The sequence below is a fragment of the Austrofundulus limnaeus genome, unplaced genomic scaffold, assembly GCF_001266775.1.
Source record: "Austrofundulus limnaeus strain Quisiro unplaced genomic scaffold, Austrofundulus_limnaeus-1.0 Scaffold57, whole genome shotgun sequence".
Taxonomy (NCBI): domain Eukaryota; kingdom Metazoa; phylum Chordata; class Actinopteri; order Cyprinodontiformes; family Rivulidae; genus Austrofundulus; species Austrofundulus limnaeus.
Window position 1 is genome coordinate 1,894,136 of NW_013952459.1, and position 17,891 is coordinate 1,912,026.

The window sequence follows — 17,891 nt, forward strand, 5'->3', positions numbered from 1 at the left end:
ATGAATATAATATACAAGTTTCACTTTTTAAATGGAATTACTGAAATAAATCTACTTTTTCATGATATTCTAATTTTATGACCAGCACCTGTATACGCAGCACCAGGAGATACCAAATTTAACTGTTCTGCTAGTGAATTGCAGAAATGATGTTTGTTTAAAAGAATGGAGTTTCTCAAAATTTTTGGTATTTAAAAGTGTCTTTTAATGAAGGATGGACATTATTTCTTTTCCTGCTGTGTCTTGTTGATGTGCAAGTGAGCTCATTCAGTGCTGACTTTTCTTTTATTGTTGTTTCTAATTTATAATGAAAGGCAAAGCCATTTTATTTTGAGCTGTTACAGCAGTGAGATACCACTTAGACTGAAGGATTTCAGAGCCACGAGGAACTGTAAGAACTGTAAGATGACACGATTCTTCAGGCAAACAGAAACAGCTCTGTAGCTTTGATTGATTTGTGAACAGGCTCAACTGATGTGCATCCAAATGCTGATGTAATGGAAAAGGCATCCCCTACTGTCTTGGCTGCTCTTGACATGCCTTCACTTTCTCTCGTTCCTTCTGCTTCGTGCGGCGTTTCTGATGTTTCGGCCATTTTACTCAACAATGTCTCTAGCACAACCAGTGATAGCTACTTAAATGGCAACATTTCCTAATTTACACAATCTTTATTCTGCAATTTGTCTACTTCATTGTTTGCACAGCTTTCAAAATTGTGGAACACATGGACAAACCGAGTCATTTCTGAAGGAAGCGTGTGCAGCCAGTCAGACTTGGACGTACACGTTAAAGACTCTGAATCAGAAAACGGAAATAGATGGAGCTGAGCTACAATAAGTGTGAGGAATATAGATAGGAAAAACTAAAGAGACAGTGGAAAGTGTATCCTTCTCTATGAGTAGGTGGTCATAGTGGCCGTGTCTCTTGCCAGCTCCTTTACTTGATGACTTGACATTCTCCTTTCAGGCCAAACTGTGCCTGAATCTTTTGTTCTTCTAAGCAACCTTTGTAATCACAGAGCGTCTGTTCTGAACTCAGATGCTGTTCATTCATACTATACTGCTTCTTTTATGCTGCATAAATGTAAAGCATCCATCCATCCATCCATCCATCCATCCATTTTCTTCTGCCTATCTGGGGTCGGGTCGCGGGGGCAGCAGCTTCAGAAGGGAGGCCCAGACCTCCCTCTCCCCAGCCACTTCTTCCAGCTCCTCCGGTGGAACTCCAAGGCGTTCCCAGGCCAGCCGAGAGACATAGTCCCTCCATCGTGTCCTGGGTCTTCCTCGGGGCCTCCTCCTGGTGGGACATGCCCGGAACACCTCACCAGGGAGGCGTCCAGAAGGCGTCCTTACCAGATGCCCGAGCCACCTCAACTGGCTCCTCTCGACGTGGAGGAGCAGCGGCTCTACTCTGAGTCCCTATCGGATGATCGAGCTTCTCACCCTATCTCTAAGGGAGAGCCCAGCCACCCTGCGGAGGAAACCCATTTTGGCCGCTTGTATCTGGGACCTCGTTCTTTCGGTCATAACCCAAAGCTCATGACCATAGATGAGGGTAGGAACGTAGATTGACCAGTAAATCGAGAGCTTCGCTTTCTGACTCAGCTCTCTCTTCACCACGACAGACCGGTACAGCACCCACTTTACAGCAGACACTGCGCCAATCCGCCTGTCGATCTCCCGCTCCGTTCTTCCCCCATTCGTGAACAAGATCCCCAGATATTTAATAAATGTAAAGCATTGTAATAAATACTGATATTGTGGTATTTTCAATTAAATGCACATGCACTTTCTAGCAAATACCTTTATTTTTGATTGTGTGTTTCTGCGTCTATATGTTGCAAAAATATATCATGAAACCAAATCATAAATTATCTAATCTGTTGAAACCTACAGAAAGTAATAATTTGCTGTAAATCTATAACTGATTCTCTGAAGTAACTTTTGGACTTACCAGATTCAAAATGATTGCCATGGCCAACTGATCCTAAAAAAAGCACGATAATTCCTATTAGTCAGTTTTACAGAAATTAGCCTAAAAGGATTGTGGTAGTAAATGAGACTAATCCCCAACATACTATTCTGAGTGTTAACAAGTTAGGTAAATTTTTATGACCCCCGCATGCGAAGCGTAAGTCATATTGTTTTCGTACTGTTTTTTTTTCCAGTGATTTTTGKTCAACCGTAGCACAAAAACGGCTGCACCAATCAACATGAAATTTGGCAGGACTATAGATGAGTCCGACCTACACTGCGCCAGCCAACGGTTTTACAATAGACCCCATATTTCAGGAGGGGGCTCCATCCAAAGAGGGGGTGTCTGGACATGCAAAAATGCTTATAACTCAGAAACTGTTCAACATAGAATCTCCAGATTTCTTTTGTTGTTTAGCTCTGATGAAGCTCTATCCATCAAGCCCACAATCAGTGCCCCACCGGACCCCCAATCTATCTGAAAAGGGGTATCTGGACATACAAAAATGGTTATTGCTCAAAAAGTATTAAACATAGGAGCTTCAGATTTTCGTTGGTTGTTTAGCTCTGACAAGGGGCTATCCATCAGGTCACCCAATGCCCCCCCCCCCCAAAAAAAAGACCCTCACCCAAACCGCTACAAATTTGGGATGCACCTAGTATCATGACATATATTAGGAATAAAGACTTCTGAGTTCTGGTGCATTTGTGCGTGCGGGGTTCATGTTACCCCTATGCGGTATCTAGTTTGTTTTTAATTTTGCCCTTAAAGCTACATAGGTAACTTTTATGAATATGTATGTTTTACATAGTTGCTAAAAATGTCCTGACAAGTAGAATATGAGACAGATAATCTGTGAAAAAAAAATAAAGTTGCTCTGGCTCACCCCAGTAGTCCTACTGCCATTTACAGAAACACTTTGCTCCCTGTCAGAAACAGCCAATCAAAGACAAGAAGAATGTCTTACCAATGTCAATCACGCTTGTGTACGCTCTGCTCACTCCCTTCCCCATGCACAGCGCGTACCTTCGTTCAAGCTCAAGATTGTTGGTGTGCTGCAGCTATGCTAATGGTGGAGAAACAAGCTGATGATGTTACTGGAAAACAGCCCATTTCTGAGAGTTTTGAATGTGCCTTAGCCGTTTATTCGCCAACAGCGGTGGCCCTGCTGCTTACTAGCCTGTACATTCACGTTGGGCTCCAATGAGAGGGAGGCGATGTGGAAGGAGAGCTATGTCGCTGCAAGGGGGATGGACCTGTAACATGTGCTGGTTCTAATTTTCAAGCCATCCACAGTTTTTGCAGAACTCCCTACTACCACTTTAACTATTTAAAGCCAACTAAGTTTGTTTGTTAACAAAATAGCACATGAATGACTTAACAAATTTTATCAAATAATCATTTGATAGAGTGTTTGGAGTGTTTAACCAAAACAGCTAAAACTCTATGATTCCTGAACAGAAGATGATCTTAGTTTTAAACTCTGATATGAAAGGGAGCGGGGGATGTACATTGGTTTAAGGCAGTGGTTCCCAAAGTTGTGGTCGGGACCCAAAGTGGGGTCCTGAAACATCAAGGTGGGGTCCTTAAAATACTTTCTAAATTAATTACATTTTTGCCTTAGTTGTCTAAAACGTATAAATGTAGAATAATAAATACTGTTACTATGCCCATGTTTAGTTGACCTGATACAAATGTTTATCATCCAAAAATATTTGTGGGCATAGGTCTCTGCTACTGTTATTTTGTGGGTCAAAAGCTGAAAAGTTTGGGAACCACTGCACTTCAGAAATCAGTTGAAATGGTAATAAAATAATTGGTGATGTAATATTTTCCCTATAATTATTACAAAAACACAAAACAAGTATAAATAAGTATTTATATTTGTGTAGCCTTTGTTTTTAGGGTTAACAAAGTTTGTGTACTCAGACCAGTAATATTTGGGGTCACAAGTTTTTGCCATAAATATTTTGTGGGTCAGAAGATAAAAAGTTTGGGAACCACTGGTTTAAGGAATACTTAGCCTTTCATTTTTGAAGTTTTGTTTCAGAGACTAATCTCCTGACTTTTTTTTAAAGAAATACCAAGCTCACCATGGGGGAGAAGTAAAAGAAAGCAAACATTTAGATGCGACCCGTTTAAGTTATCGAGCATAATAAGACTCTAACTCCTAACAGAACTAGATAAATGAGCAAATAAAAGCTCTGTCGCATCATATTGCTGCTTCCCTCCTCTCTCCCACCTCACTGTATTTATCTGTGGCTGCGTAATTTAAACAGTGTGACTGTAACATGCTGGCATTGTTTTGCTGGGCAGAGGAGCCAGCGAGGCCTGTGAGTCTTTTTTGAGGTTCTTGGGGAATACCACATCCACCCTGCTGAATAACAAGACCAGACAAAGTATGTGAACAATGCCTAAACAGGTCATGTTACAAGCAAAACAATCATTCAACACCATTGGAGCAGATTGCAAAAGACATTAAAAGTGGATGGTCTGTAGGGGGCAAAGTAGCTTTCGCATAAACAATAATATCATAATTTATTTATTTTTCTGCATTTCAAATGGTTTGCAGGGTTGGAATGCCATACAAGTTGCTCATTTTGTCTCACTTTGTTTTGCGGTTTCCTCCTTTTTTATCGTACTGATGTTTTTACAGTGGTTACTCTGTGGAAATACTGCTGAAAGCTTACAGTTTTTCTTAACCAGTTGTAAATATTTCTCAATACTTAATTCACTTTTCCAAAACTTCCCCTGCAGTAGGAATAACTTTACCACCAGCATTCCCTCCTGTTCAGTAAATCTTTATGTACAGCACAATCTTTTCCATAAATTACTCAATGTGGCAACAAGTACTGGGAACTGAATGACAATTTTAGATGATTAGAACAAATACTTGTACAAAATTGGTCAAACTAGACTTAGTATAAGGGGCATTTTTTACACATTCCTTCTTCTAGAATCTAGGTAATTACACAGTTTAATCCAGTTCTGTAAATATAAGTCTTTTGATGAGATAAAACCATCAAAGGAACAATGATGATGGATATATTTCAAAGACAAAAAAAATGCTACATTTTCTTCAGTTTGCCTGCAAGCTCTTATACATACTTTACTTTGGTTTGTGTTTATTTGGCAAAACCAATGATTAAAAAATATAAAACGTTGCTTTGTTGAGCATCACAAAAAGCAGTTTCATATTGGTAAGTTTTCTAGGTAAATTAATTATTTTTATTTACCAATAAAGTACAATATGCACATATTCATTTCAGTTTATTACTATACCAATTCATGACTAATGTCATCTCAGGGAACTATACATTGAACAAACAAGTCAAAATCATAAATTCATTTCAGATGCAGAGTCACAGCCACGGTTCAATCAATTATAACTCAAGGCCTTCATCATATATGTCATGATCCATGTTTTTTCTGTCATTTATTTTGTTTTTTGAGTTTATTTTCTAGATTGTCAGCCTTTTTTATTTTGTTTATTAAAATTATTTTAGTTCACGCCTGAGTTCCCTCAATTATTAGTCTGCACCCTTGGTTCAGTTCCTTCCACAAACATGACAATATAAAGCACATTATGAAATATCACTTAATAAAAACTGTCATGTCAAGTTGTAATGAGGCCAGCAGATTGTTTGTTTACTTGTTTACTTTGTCACAATCCCCCATCCTGAGCAGCATATTGGCAGCAGTTGAATGGCTCCCTTTTACCAGGAAGAAACTTGTGGCAGCATTAGGCTGAGGATTGGCTGAAATTGGTTAGGGTTTCAGCAAACAGGAACGATACAAGTCCAGTTGTGCAACAATACATTATAATAAAATTATAATACAAAATAATATTCATAAGACAAAAATGTCCCAATTTGAGCATAGAAAACAAAAGTTGGTAAAAAAAAATCCTATCTATCTATCTATCTATCTATCTATCTATCTATCTATCTATCTATCTATCTATCTATCTATCTATCTATCTATCTATCTATCTANATCTATCTATCTATCTATCTATCTATCTATCTATCTATCTATCTATCTATCTATCTATCTATCTATCTATCTATCTATCTATCTATCTATCTAATGTGTGTTCTAGTGCTAGCTGGCAAGAAAACTTATTCATTTTAGAAGAAAACATGAACTGAAATCTTGAATTCAGCAAAAATGAAAATGGTTAGAATCTTCATCCAAATAATTTCAAAACTGAAAAGCTGGTTTTACCCTTCTGTGCCTCTATTAATGTAGCTGCATACAGCTCTGCTTAACTGGGATGAAAGTGTAATTAAAAAGTTCAAACTATAATGATTGGCTTGATGACTTCAACAGAAAGCGAGCAGAAATGAAGACACGAAGTTAACAGAGTGATGGAAAAGATTACATATCTGAAAGGGACATTTGATGTTGTGTATGTCAAAAAATGAGCAATGGTGACAGGTTAAGTGCAGCCATCACCTAGATGAGAGCAACCAACTGTGTGCATCGATGAGATTAGCAGCAACCCACCCCCTCTCTTCTTCTGTCTCGCTTTTTTTCTGTCTTTTTTACATTCAGGATGGCCAGTTCCTCCTTGTACTTTTTCATAATCTGAAGTAGACAGATTGACATTTTCAAAAGGACATGTAAAGGTCATTTGTTTTCTGTTCCTTGCTGTGTGGTCCTACATTACTTAAGATGCTGTGTTTTTTTTTTCTGTGTGCCTCATCCCCTCTTGGAATGTCTTGAACTGTTTGCTGTGGTATCTTATCAGGTACTTAGTGGTTCTGAAGTCTATCATGCAACCCAAAACATCCAGAGGTTTGACATTTGCAGAGAGACAGACTTTGTCCTTATGAAGTTCTCAGATTCAGGCCAGATTCCACTTTTATTCCCTTTTCCTTTGCCATTGTGTTGCTGGAGAAATCGTTTCAATATGATTAAACTTCCATCCATTGTTTACAAGATGTGTATCCTTTTGTAACTATTCTACTGTCACATTTGAACTAACAGTAAACCTAAAGCAATGATACTTGTAACCCTGAAAATCCATTTCAAAATACGTTTGGTGCCACAATTTAAATTGTAAAATAGAATTAATTTGTTGTAAAACCTAATGCAAGCTTTAATAATGAAAGTCATTTAATTTTCTGTTTGAAAAGCTTTTTTTCTGTGTACCATTATAAACCTATTTAAAGTGAGGAGTAAATTTACGTTTTTCACTCTATGTTTGAATAACTCATTTTCAAAGTTTTAACTAATATTGATTTGGAAGATGTCATGTTTTAAAAAAGAAAACAAAAGAGTTTAGGCTTTAGCTCCTTTTCAGTAATTTTTCTTTGTTTTTATTGTCTGCATGTGCAACTTTTACTAGTTGTGGCAGTAATTTTATTAGCAACTAAAACATGTTTTGGGTCCTTTTTTAAGGTTTACTCTCAATGCAGTGGATAACCGAGGCAGTCCAACTGAGTCCAGTTTTGTCTCTGTGCGTACTTCCTGTCCAGTGGTGGATGACAGTCGTGCTGAAGGTACCTGCTCTTATCGTCAGAGTGTTTTGTTTTTCTTTGTTTTAGTTTACGAGTCATTGTCATTTGCCTCCTTTACCTGATGTATTTTCACAAATAAGGTATTTTCCTGGATGTATTCTCTCCTAAATATATGCAATTTTATGTAATTTTATTTTATGAACAACCATATTCTTGTGATGTGCATTTCTAGGACATCTACATTCTTTCCTTTTACTGCAGATCTACACACAGTTGTAGGAATGTACTGTATGTAATCAAAATATGCTTTAGCTGTATCCTGTATGATACACAGAGACCAAGTGATGCTCAATACCGTCAGTTTCCTTTCAGATTCTGATACCGGGTATAACTTAGATGAGTATTAGCAATAATGATCTGTACTGATACTTTGTGCAAACATAACTTATGTATCTGCTAAATCTAAAAAAGGTAGTATATTTCAAATAACCACTTCATAAATAATGCAAGACATCAGAGTAGGATAGAATAGAGTAGAAGAATAGAAATAGTCTTTATTGTCCCACCGAGGGGAAATCTAGGTGTCACAACAGCATCCGTACAGAGGTTCACACACTAGTTATTTTATAGATAGTGCACACAAAACAAAATTACCACTGACATGATGCAACTACTAATAATAAAATATATAAAGAATTGTGCAAAAATAGAAAAATATATGTTTTGTTTTAAAGACAGTAGAATATCAGAATCTGACATTAGGAATCAGAAATTGCCTGTTTTCAGAGCAATTTTAAACTCGGAAATACTGCATATTGGTGTAGCATCCTCATTTACAATATAGCGAGCTAATCCAACAGAAAAAACAGGAAATATTCATACAAAATGTGTAAAAATGTGTTAAAAATAATGAAAAATCAAGTTAGGTAATAAAATCGTTACAATAAACTATAGGTTGGTTATCTAGAAGTTCCTTAAAAATTAAAACTTGATTATTAAATTATGTTACATGAATATACTGTTTTACCATAAAAATACTGAACATGTAATGTCTACAGACTACAGAGTGACTGACTGAGCACGTGTAGCTGCACTTACGTGTTACTCAGGTGGAAGAAGAAGTAGTTCCGGATAACCAAATCAGATTTAGGCAAGATTTCAATCTTTTATTTTTCACTGTGTTCTTTTTAATTATATGTATTAGCTGAAAGAATAAAAGTATTAGAGTATCAATATTTTGAATTTAGTTTCAGTTCTAGATCATAAAGTTCTGGTACCTGTCGTATATTTCAGTATTGACCTGCTCATCACTACCAAGCTGTGTGTGTAGGCTTACTATGGGGTAAGAGAACTGTCAGAATTATTGTATGTGTAAGAGTCTAAATTTTACACATACAATAATTCTGACAGTTCTCTTACCTGATACATTATGCTTAGTTAGTTCCAAAAAGTTGTGATGGACTTGCGACCTTTCCAGAGTGTACCCTGCCCCCCGCACAGTGACTGCTGGATATGGGCAACAGTGACCCCTGTAACCCTGAAAGGAAGAAGCGGGTATAGATGATGGATGGATGGATGGATGGATGGATGGATGGATGGATGGATGGATGGATCCAAAAAGTACATTTTAATATCATATTCTTCTTCTAAGCTGGGGCCTGATTGATGCAAAATGTAATTAAAAAGTAACAATGCTCACTTCTACTGTATCTCTCTCTTTTGTCTACCTTTTCTTGCTGACAGAAATAGCAGACAGGGTGTATAACCTGTACAATGGCTACACCAGTGGAAAGGAACAGCAGATGGCCTACAATATGCTGATGGAAATTCCTCCTCCAATGCTTTACAGAGTCCAGCACCACTACAACTCTCACTATGAGAAGTTTGGGGATTTTGTGTGGCGCAGTGAGGATGAACTGGGCCCCAGGTGAGATGACAACACACTTTATGTGATATTGTTTACATCAACTTAAGAATTTGATGGGTTACAGCTGATTTCTTGTTTGGACAAAAAGCCTGTTTTTTCCTGTCAGGTTGATGATATTTAACTAAGCCTTCCTGTCATGTTGGACGGCTTGAGTTGTTTATGATCAGTAGCCCTCACCTTGAGGTTTCTTACATAATGGACAAATCTGCCTGAGCTGGCTGCCAGATTCAAATCATTTACCCATTCCTCTTGGCATTACCGTCCTTGCATCTGTCCAGGAGCACTGTTGCACAACACGCACAGTTCCAGAACTACTTCGTTTGCAGGGCAAGGTCACTATTAAGACTCTGGGGTTACAGTCGCTCCACACCTCACCATGGCAATGCCAAAACAGGATTTGACAGCCAAGCCAAACAGTGAATGCAATACTCAGCTAACACTAACGCAACTTCCAAGTCCATTTCCTCTTCATTCTCATAAAAAAGGCTAATCTGAAACCATAATTTACCACCCCGGCATCCCGTCACCCATGACCTCCTTAACAGGGACACCCTCATTGATAGTTTGAGCAGACTGAGACATTACAACACCGTGAGAACAAACAGAGGCCGACTGACAAATAAAACTTTGAAGAAGGAAGTATAAACAGTGATTTAAAACAAATGTTTAGAACAAAAACATCTATGCGTGTGAGTCTGTGCGAGTTGCTCCAGCGCTGATGATAGCAACACAAAATCTTAAGTTACAGCCCAATGTTTTGGTTTGTCTACCCCCACTGCCTGGAAGCACTCTTTCAAGCTATAAATAATATAATAATTGAGGAATAATTTTGGTCTGTAGGAAGTTTATGCTTCTCTCTGATTGGTGAAGGGGGTGGGAGACACAAGTTGGCCAGTTGGGACTCAGAATGCGGAATGGACTTGTTGGATGGTGTGTATTTGTATGTGTGTGGGCAACTTCAAGAGGGTGAAATCAGAGGGGAGGGGAGGGGAGTGGGGGGGCTCTTGGATGAGTGAGTGTGGATTATTTACTGCCTGAAGTTGGCAGGGTTTAGCCTCATTGCGGTAATTTACAAGAAGGCTCCTTTGGTGGTGCCTTTTTAAAAGGTAAAAAGAATGGCCAAGAGAAATGTAAGCACAGTCAGCACTCCTGCAGGAGCAGAGAATCCCATGAGACCCCCACACATCCACCATTGTTACAGCTGAATGCCTTTATTGTGATTTACACATGCTGTGATACATGGTCAGTATCTTTTGTTTTTATATTTCCACGATGAACACCTATTTACACACCCGTTGATTTAGTTTTTAGTCGCTGGTTGGAAATTCCTTGTAATCACCTATTTGGAGCACAGTTATACAGGACATGCATAACTCTTGCACAATTGTAAATCTTATTGCACAAACTTGTCTTCACTTTGTGTTCTTTATTTTCTTACAATATTTTGTTTGTCATCACTCATGATAAATAGTTTTAAACTGGTATTCTGCTATTTCAGACATAAGAATTTAAGGAAATGAAAAAAAAAAGCCCCACACACAACATCCCACCCATTTTAGCAAATAAATGAAAAGGATGTCTGCAGTGTTTGCTTTAACTAAAGACAGATGTTGATGCTCAAAAGACATTGTTTTTCAAAATAAATGGAATTTTGCACTTCTTTGTGTTTTCCATTTTTAAAATCCATATAAAGCTAAAATCCTTGAATAAGTAGCATTTTTTACATAGGTGTAGTGAGTTTATAGATGGTATTTTTATAAACTTTCTTCAAATGAAGCTCAGCTCCAGACTTAGGAACCAGACACAAAATTCTTTGTTTCACTTACTCTTGACAGCTGCCTCTGGTGTTGTGTTAAAGACAGCTACTGCCCGAAAATGTGCAGGTTCTGTTTTTGATCCACACTGGCAGTCTTGTCAGAATGATAAAAAACACAACATGTCAGTTACTGTACTTGAATTGTAGTATACAGACCTCCAGATTATTTTTTTTATTCCATCTGGCTGGTTCGCTTCCATTTTAATCCAGCAAAGCATAATCAACAACTGATGCATCCAGCAGGTGTTTTAGCTGGTGAATCATTTTATCTCATTTAAATTTTCTATTTTCTATCTTAAATATCTTGCAGTTTGATCTTCACAACACTTTATTGGTGGAGTTAGGGATGTCTGTAGTTTCATGCAGATGTGCAGCAAATCATTTTAAACTTGCCCTATATGATTATAATTAACAACATTATAAATACATGACATTTTATCCTTTTTTTCCATCTAAGATAGATAGATAGATAGATAGATAGATAGATAGATAGATAGATAGATAGATAGATAGATAGATAGATAGATAGATAGATAGATAGATAGATAGATAGTGCCTAATTATTAAATACATTTTCCCTTTAGTTCAGGAAATTGTGATATGTTTGAATGAACTGATATGTGTCCTTTCTCTCCAACAGAAAAGCCAGTTTGATACTTCGAAGGGTGGAGGCGATCAGCCTGTACTGCCGGTCCCTCCTAAGCAGCACCCATATCCAAAGCCGTACAGACACCATGGCATATATCTACTGCCGGAGCGAAGAGGGGCGCCCTCTCAGCAACACGTGGCACAACTCTTTACATGACAGCCGCACCTCATGCATGGATAAGCTCATTTCTGTGCAGCGTAACACGTACAGCAACACCAAACTTCGGTGAGAGAGGAAGTCATCTAAGCAGTGCTTTTCATTTAGTTATTTATTTTTAAATTTTATTTCAGCAAAATGAAATTACTGATTGACTGAACCTCTTTAGTGCACTCTGCAGCAAGTGTCTCTTGTGGGACTGGTGCATTTTAAAAACCAGGAGAGACATGAAGAGAAATCCTAAAAAGTCACTGGACATTGTGTTGAAGCTACCAAGAAACTTGTTTTTGCGTAGCCAACCTTTATAGTAAAAGGAACATGAAACTCTCTGGAGCAGACCTTGTTCTCTCTACCAAATGCCAGTGATGTGCATATCAACGAGATACTGCAGTGTAACCATGTAAAAAATGTAATTCAGTTTTAAAAAAAAGGTTGTCTTAAATAACTTGAATGTAATAATGTAGTTCATTTCTGGTGCTTACAATGAATACTGAAAAGAAGAATCTAAAACGGGAAGTATTATTTGCCTTTGCTACTTTTATTAGAATGGAGAAACAGTTGTGTCCAAGCCATTTCAGAAATCACTGACTTGTTTTCAAATTTACGTTAATTTTGAAATATTAAGCTTTGCATCAGCAATTAAAAAACAATAAGTGTTAAAGCATGTAGTGTGACAAGTATTTTCAGTTTAAACGGCAAGTCTATGTATGGTAGCAGGATTGAAAAGTGGGATGACTGGGAAAATGATGTAGAGACAGAAAACATGCTGAACTTAGACATCACATTCTCTTATTTTCATTAAGCTTTTATTTAAAAACAAACTTATTAGAATAATTTCTATCTGCTTTTTCATTTCTAACATACCTAAAACAAACTTTACAACACAATGACTACACAATGGATGTTTTTTTTCACTTACAATGCCAAATTCATTGATTTGCTTGCAATCTAACTAAAAAGTGTTAGTCATCATTAAATGGGATCTTTTAAATGGATATAAAATTAGAGTTTTCAAATTGATTCCATATTAGATTTAAACACTAAATTTGCTTATTTAAATTCAAAAGATGATTTTTTTTCTCCTATTTTCTAAACTCTAACAGCATATTTAAAACAATAACAGGCGGCTTGAAGAGTTCTTTTTAGTCTAATCCTACAGATGAAATACTTCATGAAATGAAAAGTTGGTGATTGCAGAAATGTTTATTTTCTTTTTGTTTGTCAGTCATCTGACGTGTATTCAAAGCCATGGATATTCTTATAATGTAAGCAAATATTGCCTTTTTTCAAATAGGTTAAATTTATGCTATAAATTGTAATAATAAATTATTATATTGTAAATTTTTAATTGTAAATACAAATCTGTGTTACCATCTGCTTTTTTGTTTGGAAAGAATGTGACATTTAAAATGTACAAACAAAAAACAATGAAGAACAACATTAAAATATTTTGATCTTACTTGAATGACTGTCAAAACACGGGAAACATATTTTTTTTCAACAAATAATGCATTCCAAAATCCTTGTTTGTTCGTTTTTTTTTTTCTCTGTGAAGCTTTTTCAAATTTTTTAACTGTTCTTATTTATTGTCAATTTATTGCCAATGTGCACTTCTACTGAATTCATTTATCATGATTTACTTTAAAAGCTTTTTCTTGTCAGTTTAGAACAATTCTTTTATGCAAAACATTAGAGTTGAAAAAAAACTGAGTCCAAACACTCAACTTAAATACTCTTGCACATCTTGAAATAGTTGACACAATAATTGTCATTGTGTATGAAACATTTGTCACTGTACATGAATAAACAAAACATTGGATACTTTGCTACTCCCACACCTCCCACTTTGATCATGACTGCTGTTCCTCTCTTGTGTGTGCGTCATATCAGAAGAAAGCAAACGGGATACTGTTGCTCAAACTCAAAAGTGTTAACACATGTTGGAACAGCCACATTGAAAAACAAAAGTATTTATGACTTGAAAAACAATGAAATGCAGTATGTATTGTTTACTTTAAACTGAAAAGCAGCAATTACAATTTGTGATTCATTAATGAAATTCTTTTGTTGACAAATCAAAATTTGATCGTGTTTGAAAACACTTTCAAACATTTCCAACATCTTTATTTTTGTTGTTTATTTTCTAAATGCACAGTTTTATTACTTTATTATTATTAACCTAAGTTATTACTGTTTGCATAAATGTCTGGAGATCACACATTAAATAAGGAAGTTTATGTCTGAGAGAAGACCAAGCTCATGAACTTCCTTCCTTCGGTGACCGGGCTCAGCCTTAGAGATAGGGTGAGGAGCTCAGAGAAGAGCCGCTGCTCCTCCTCATCCAAAGGAGTCAGTTGAGGGGGTTTGGACATCTGACTTGGATGCTTCTTGGACACCGTCTTTTAAAGGTGTTCCAGACACATCCAACCAGTGGGAGGCCTCAGGGAAGACCAGCAGGCTGTAAGATACTAGCAGGAAAGGAATACATGGAACGTGGCTGGTAGTGTATAGTGTACAGAAACATTGGTGCGGAGTACGAACTGGAAACCCTTAGATCCAATTGGGAATGACATCCTAAGGTGGTGCAGAATGACCGAGCTAAGATCCTGTGGGACTTCCAGATTCAAACAGACAAGATGGTAATGTCCAACCAACCTGATATTGTGATCATTGATAAGCAGCAGAGGACAGCCGTTGTGATTGATGTGGCCATCCCCAACGATGGAAACATCAAGAAAGAGGAACGCAAGAAAATGGAGAAATTCCAAGGGTTGAGGAAAGAACTAGAACAGGCCTGACAGGTAAAGGCAACTGTAGTGCCTGAGGTCATCGGCGCACTCGGGCCAGTGACCCCCATGCTGGAGAAGTGGCTCCAACAGATACATGGAGAAACATCTGATGCCTCAGTCCAGAAAAGCGCAGTCCTAGGAACAGCTAAGATACTGTGATGAACCCTCAAGTTCCCCGGCCTCTGGTAAACAACCCGAGCTTGATATGAAGATGCCCCCCCCCACACCCCACCCCCGGATACTTCCTCAGGGAGGTGTTCCAGGCATGTTCAAATGGGAGGAGACACCATTGAAAACCCAGGACATGCTGGAGAAAAGGATGTCTCTCAACTGGTCTGGGAACATCATGGAATCCTCTAGATAAGCTGGACGAGGTGGCTGGATAAAAAGATGTTCAGACCTCCCTGCTCAAGCTGCTGCCCTTTCAGTCTGAATCAAGAGATAATGGATGAATGGAACAAAAAATAAATAAAATGTGGCTAAAGACTTATACAGCACAGGCAATCAGCTATAATGTGTAATTAATTCCCACCCCAAACAAATGTTATCTTGACTTTTTTTTATATATATTTTTTTGTCATAGAGGTTTAACTTTATCTTACATGGTTTAGCTTAGTTGATGTGATGACTCATATATCCTGTTGGCTCTGACATGGGCTTCACAAGAGAGAAGTCCCTGGTGGGCAAATCACAACATCTAAATTGCACAATAGCAGGGCAGTTATTGGATCACAATCAATTAGCATGATGGCAAAATAAGGTGCAGAAAAAGATGGCTGGAAGTAATGGCAGAATGAAGCAAAACACTGTTATTTCCCAGGTTTTTTGCCAATTTGCTATGTGATCTTGCTGGAAAATATTTACATTTCGATGAAAAAGAGCAAAAGAGGAAAAAAAACAGTCACTGAACTAACAGACATCCATCCCATACAAATTACTCTAATTTATATCATTAACTGAAGGTGGCTATGCCTCTCTGCATGTGAGCTGCTGGGAAGCATTTACTTTTTCCACCCCTCTCAACAAACTATTCCTTTAAGCTCAGATCCAGTTTCTTTTTCAGTCATGCAACATTAACTGCACTTTAAAAATCAGTAGCTAGATGTTCATTCACAGAAATTAGGGCATTAAGGTCACTGATGTGCCAGGAACAACCCTCACATTTCCATGCCAGTGTATCAGTGCAGGCCTGCTGAACAAGTTCCTCTTTTACAGCCACTTCAGCGTTTTCTTATATTTAAAGTTTGAAAGACCTCACAATGGTGTTATGATACTTTAATAACTTAGAATATTCAGCAAAAGGGGATGTGCAGCTACTGTAAAACATCTTTAAATGAGATACATTTATATTTGTTAAAACAATTGTTGAAAAGTAATGCAACTTTCAAAGTGACCACATAGTAGCTGGATCATAATTTGAACCAGTGTTGTATTTTTATGCAATGCATGGTTGCAAAAATGAACATTATATGTATGACTTTTTATTAAAAAAACATATCTATTAGTCATGTTTTGCCATGAGTCAGAGCACCAATGTTTCTCTCTCTCTCCCTCTTTCTCAGCTGTGTGTGTCACCCTATTTTTTCCCATGTGTGTTTCCACTTCACTTCAGGCTTGTGTCCTTTACCAGAAGCTTGGGAGCTTCTGTGCAGAACCACTGTTCCAGTTCAGGAGTCAGAGCGCCGTGTGTGCCGATGAGCACTGAGGCCTTGATTCTCCTCAACCTCTCTATTTCCTCTTTCAGCTCTTGGTATTTCTCAAGCTTCTCCTTCTTCTTGATGTTGCACACACTTGGGATCATTATCTAGCTCTACTGCTGCCTTCTGTGGTTTGTCGATGACCACAGTGCATGGTTAGTTTGCCATCACCTGTTTGTCATTTTGGATCCGGAAATGCTGCAGTATCCTTGTCATTGTCCACCACCCTTGGCAGAGCTTCCTACTTTCGCTGTGGAACCCCAGTCCAAACTCAGCACAGATGTTTCTATGCACCATTTTAGCCACTTGGTTATAGCATTCCATGCTCTCCTTGCCTGCCTGGATCTACGCGCTGGACTGTCTCAAGTGATTTTTTTGCACAGCCTGAATCTTGAGTCTTGCCTGGTGTGGGACACCCTGGTCTCTCCATAATTAGTGCCTCTGTGCTGTCTGTCAGTCCACCCCTGTCTAACTCATGGGAATTGTTGATATCAGCCGCTACCTCCGTCTGCCAATGATGCATGTAGACAGGGCTTGTTTTTCCATGATGGCTCCTCTTGTTCCTCATCTTTCACCTTGAGTTTCTGCTGCCTTCACTAAGCAATTCATTCCTTGGAAGCTGGATTTTCAAACATTGGCTGCATAGGCTCCCAACAGTCACAGCCCAGTGAGATAAAACCTTGATCAACAGTACGAAAAATGGGATTGTAAAAATTCATTCTCAAAAACTCATGAGACCCAAGATGACCTTTCTGATTACTTTTTATTTTTATTTTTTTATATTTTGCAACATCAAATAAATAATATATGACTTAACAGATAAATCCATGGTTTAGACATCTGACAACAGTGCTTACACTAGGCCATTATGAACAAATAAATTTTAACAACAAGTGGTGTGGTAAAGCATCACAATTTTTTTCATTTTTTTTAATTTTTTTTCATCTTGCAGCTGATACCATGACACTATAACAATTTACGGTTCATTTCTTTGTGTTCTAGTTTTGATCAAAATCAATCCAAGAGCTACTCCCAAACAAGTTAGTACATCTTTTTTTTTGCGAATACAATAATTATGATATAATATTAATATTTACACCTTAAAATATATTTGTTAAGCAGTTGGGTACGAAACATTGCAATAATACAACTAGATAGCCACATATAATGCAAATACATTTTTTGTACTTCTCACTTAGAAAAAAAATACACTTCACCTTTTAATTTATTTAAGGAATAGTGAGCAAACATAATGGGACTATTCTAAAACCAAAAGTCTGTGAGAGGTACTTGATGTGTTACAACACATGATAAAATTTTCTTACAACAGGGTGGCTTACTTTTCATTTTTCTTTTTCCGAGCAAAACATTGGGGCTACATACAGTCTTTTTATGCGTCTCATTGCTTTATAATGAGA

At 37.5% G+C, this 17,891-nt stretch overlaps 1 protein-coding gene across 1 annotated transcript in view; it reads left to right on the forward strand.

The window, feature by feature from the left end:
• The window catches only part of astn2 (astrotactin 2), a 259,339-nt gene extending 245,970 nt beyond the window's left edge, over positions 1–13,369 (forward strand). The window contains exons 20-23 of the mRNA XM_014009306.1: positions 3,036–3,156; positions 7,381–7,481; positions 9,183–9,366; positions 11,823–13,369. Coding sequence (XP_013864760.1) covers positions 3,036–3,156; positions 7,381–7,481; positions 9,183–9,366; positions 11,823–12,060 — 644 coding nt within the window. The 3' untranslated portion in view covers positions 12,061–13,369. The remainder of the gene's footprint in view (positions 1–3,035; positions 3,157–7,380; positions 7,482–9,182; positions 9,367–11,822) is intronic.
• The last annotated feature ends 4,522 nt before the right edge of the window (positions 13,370–17,891 follow it).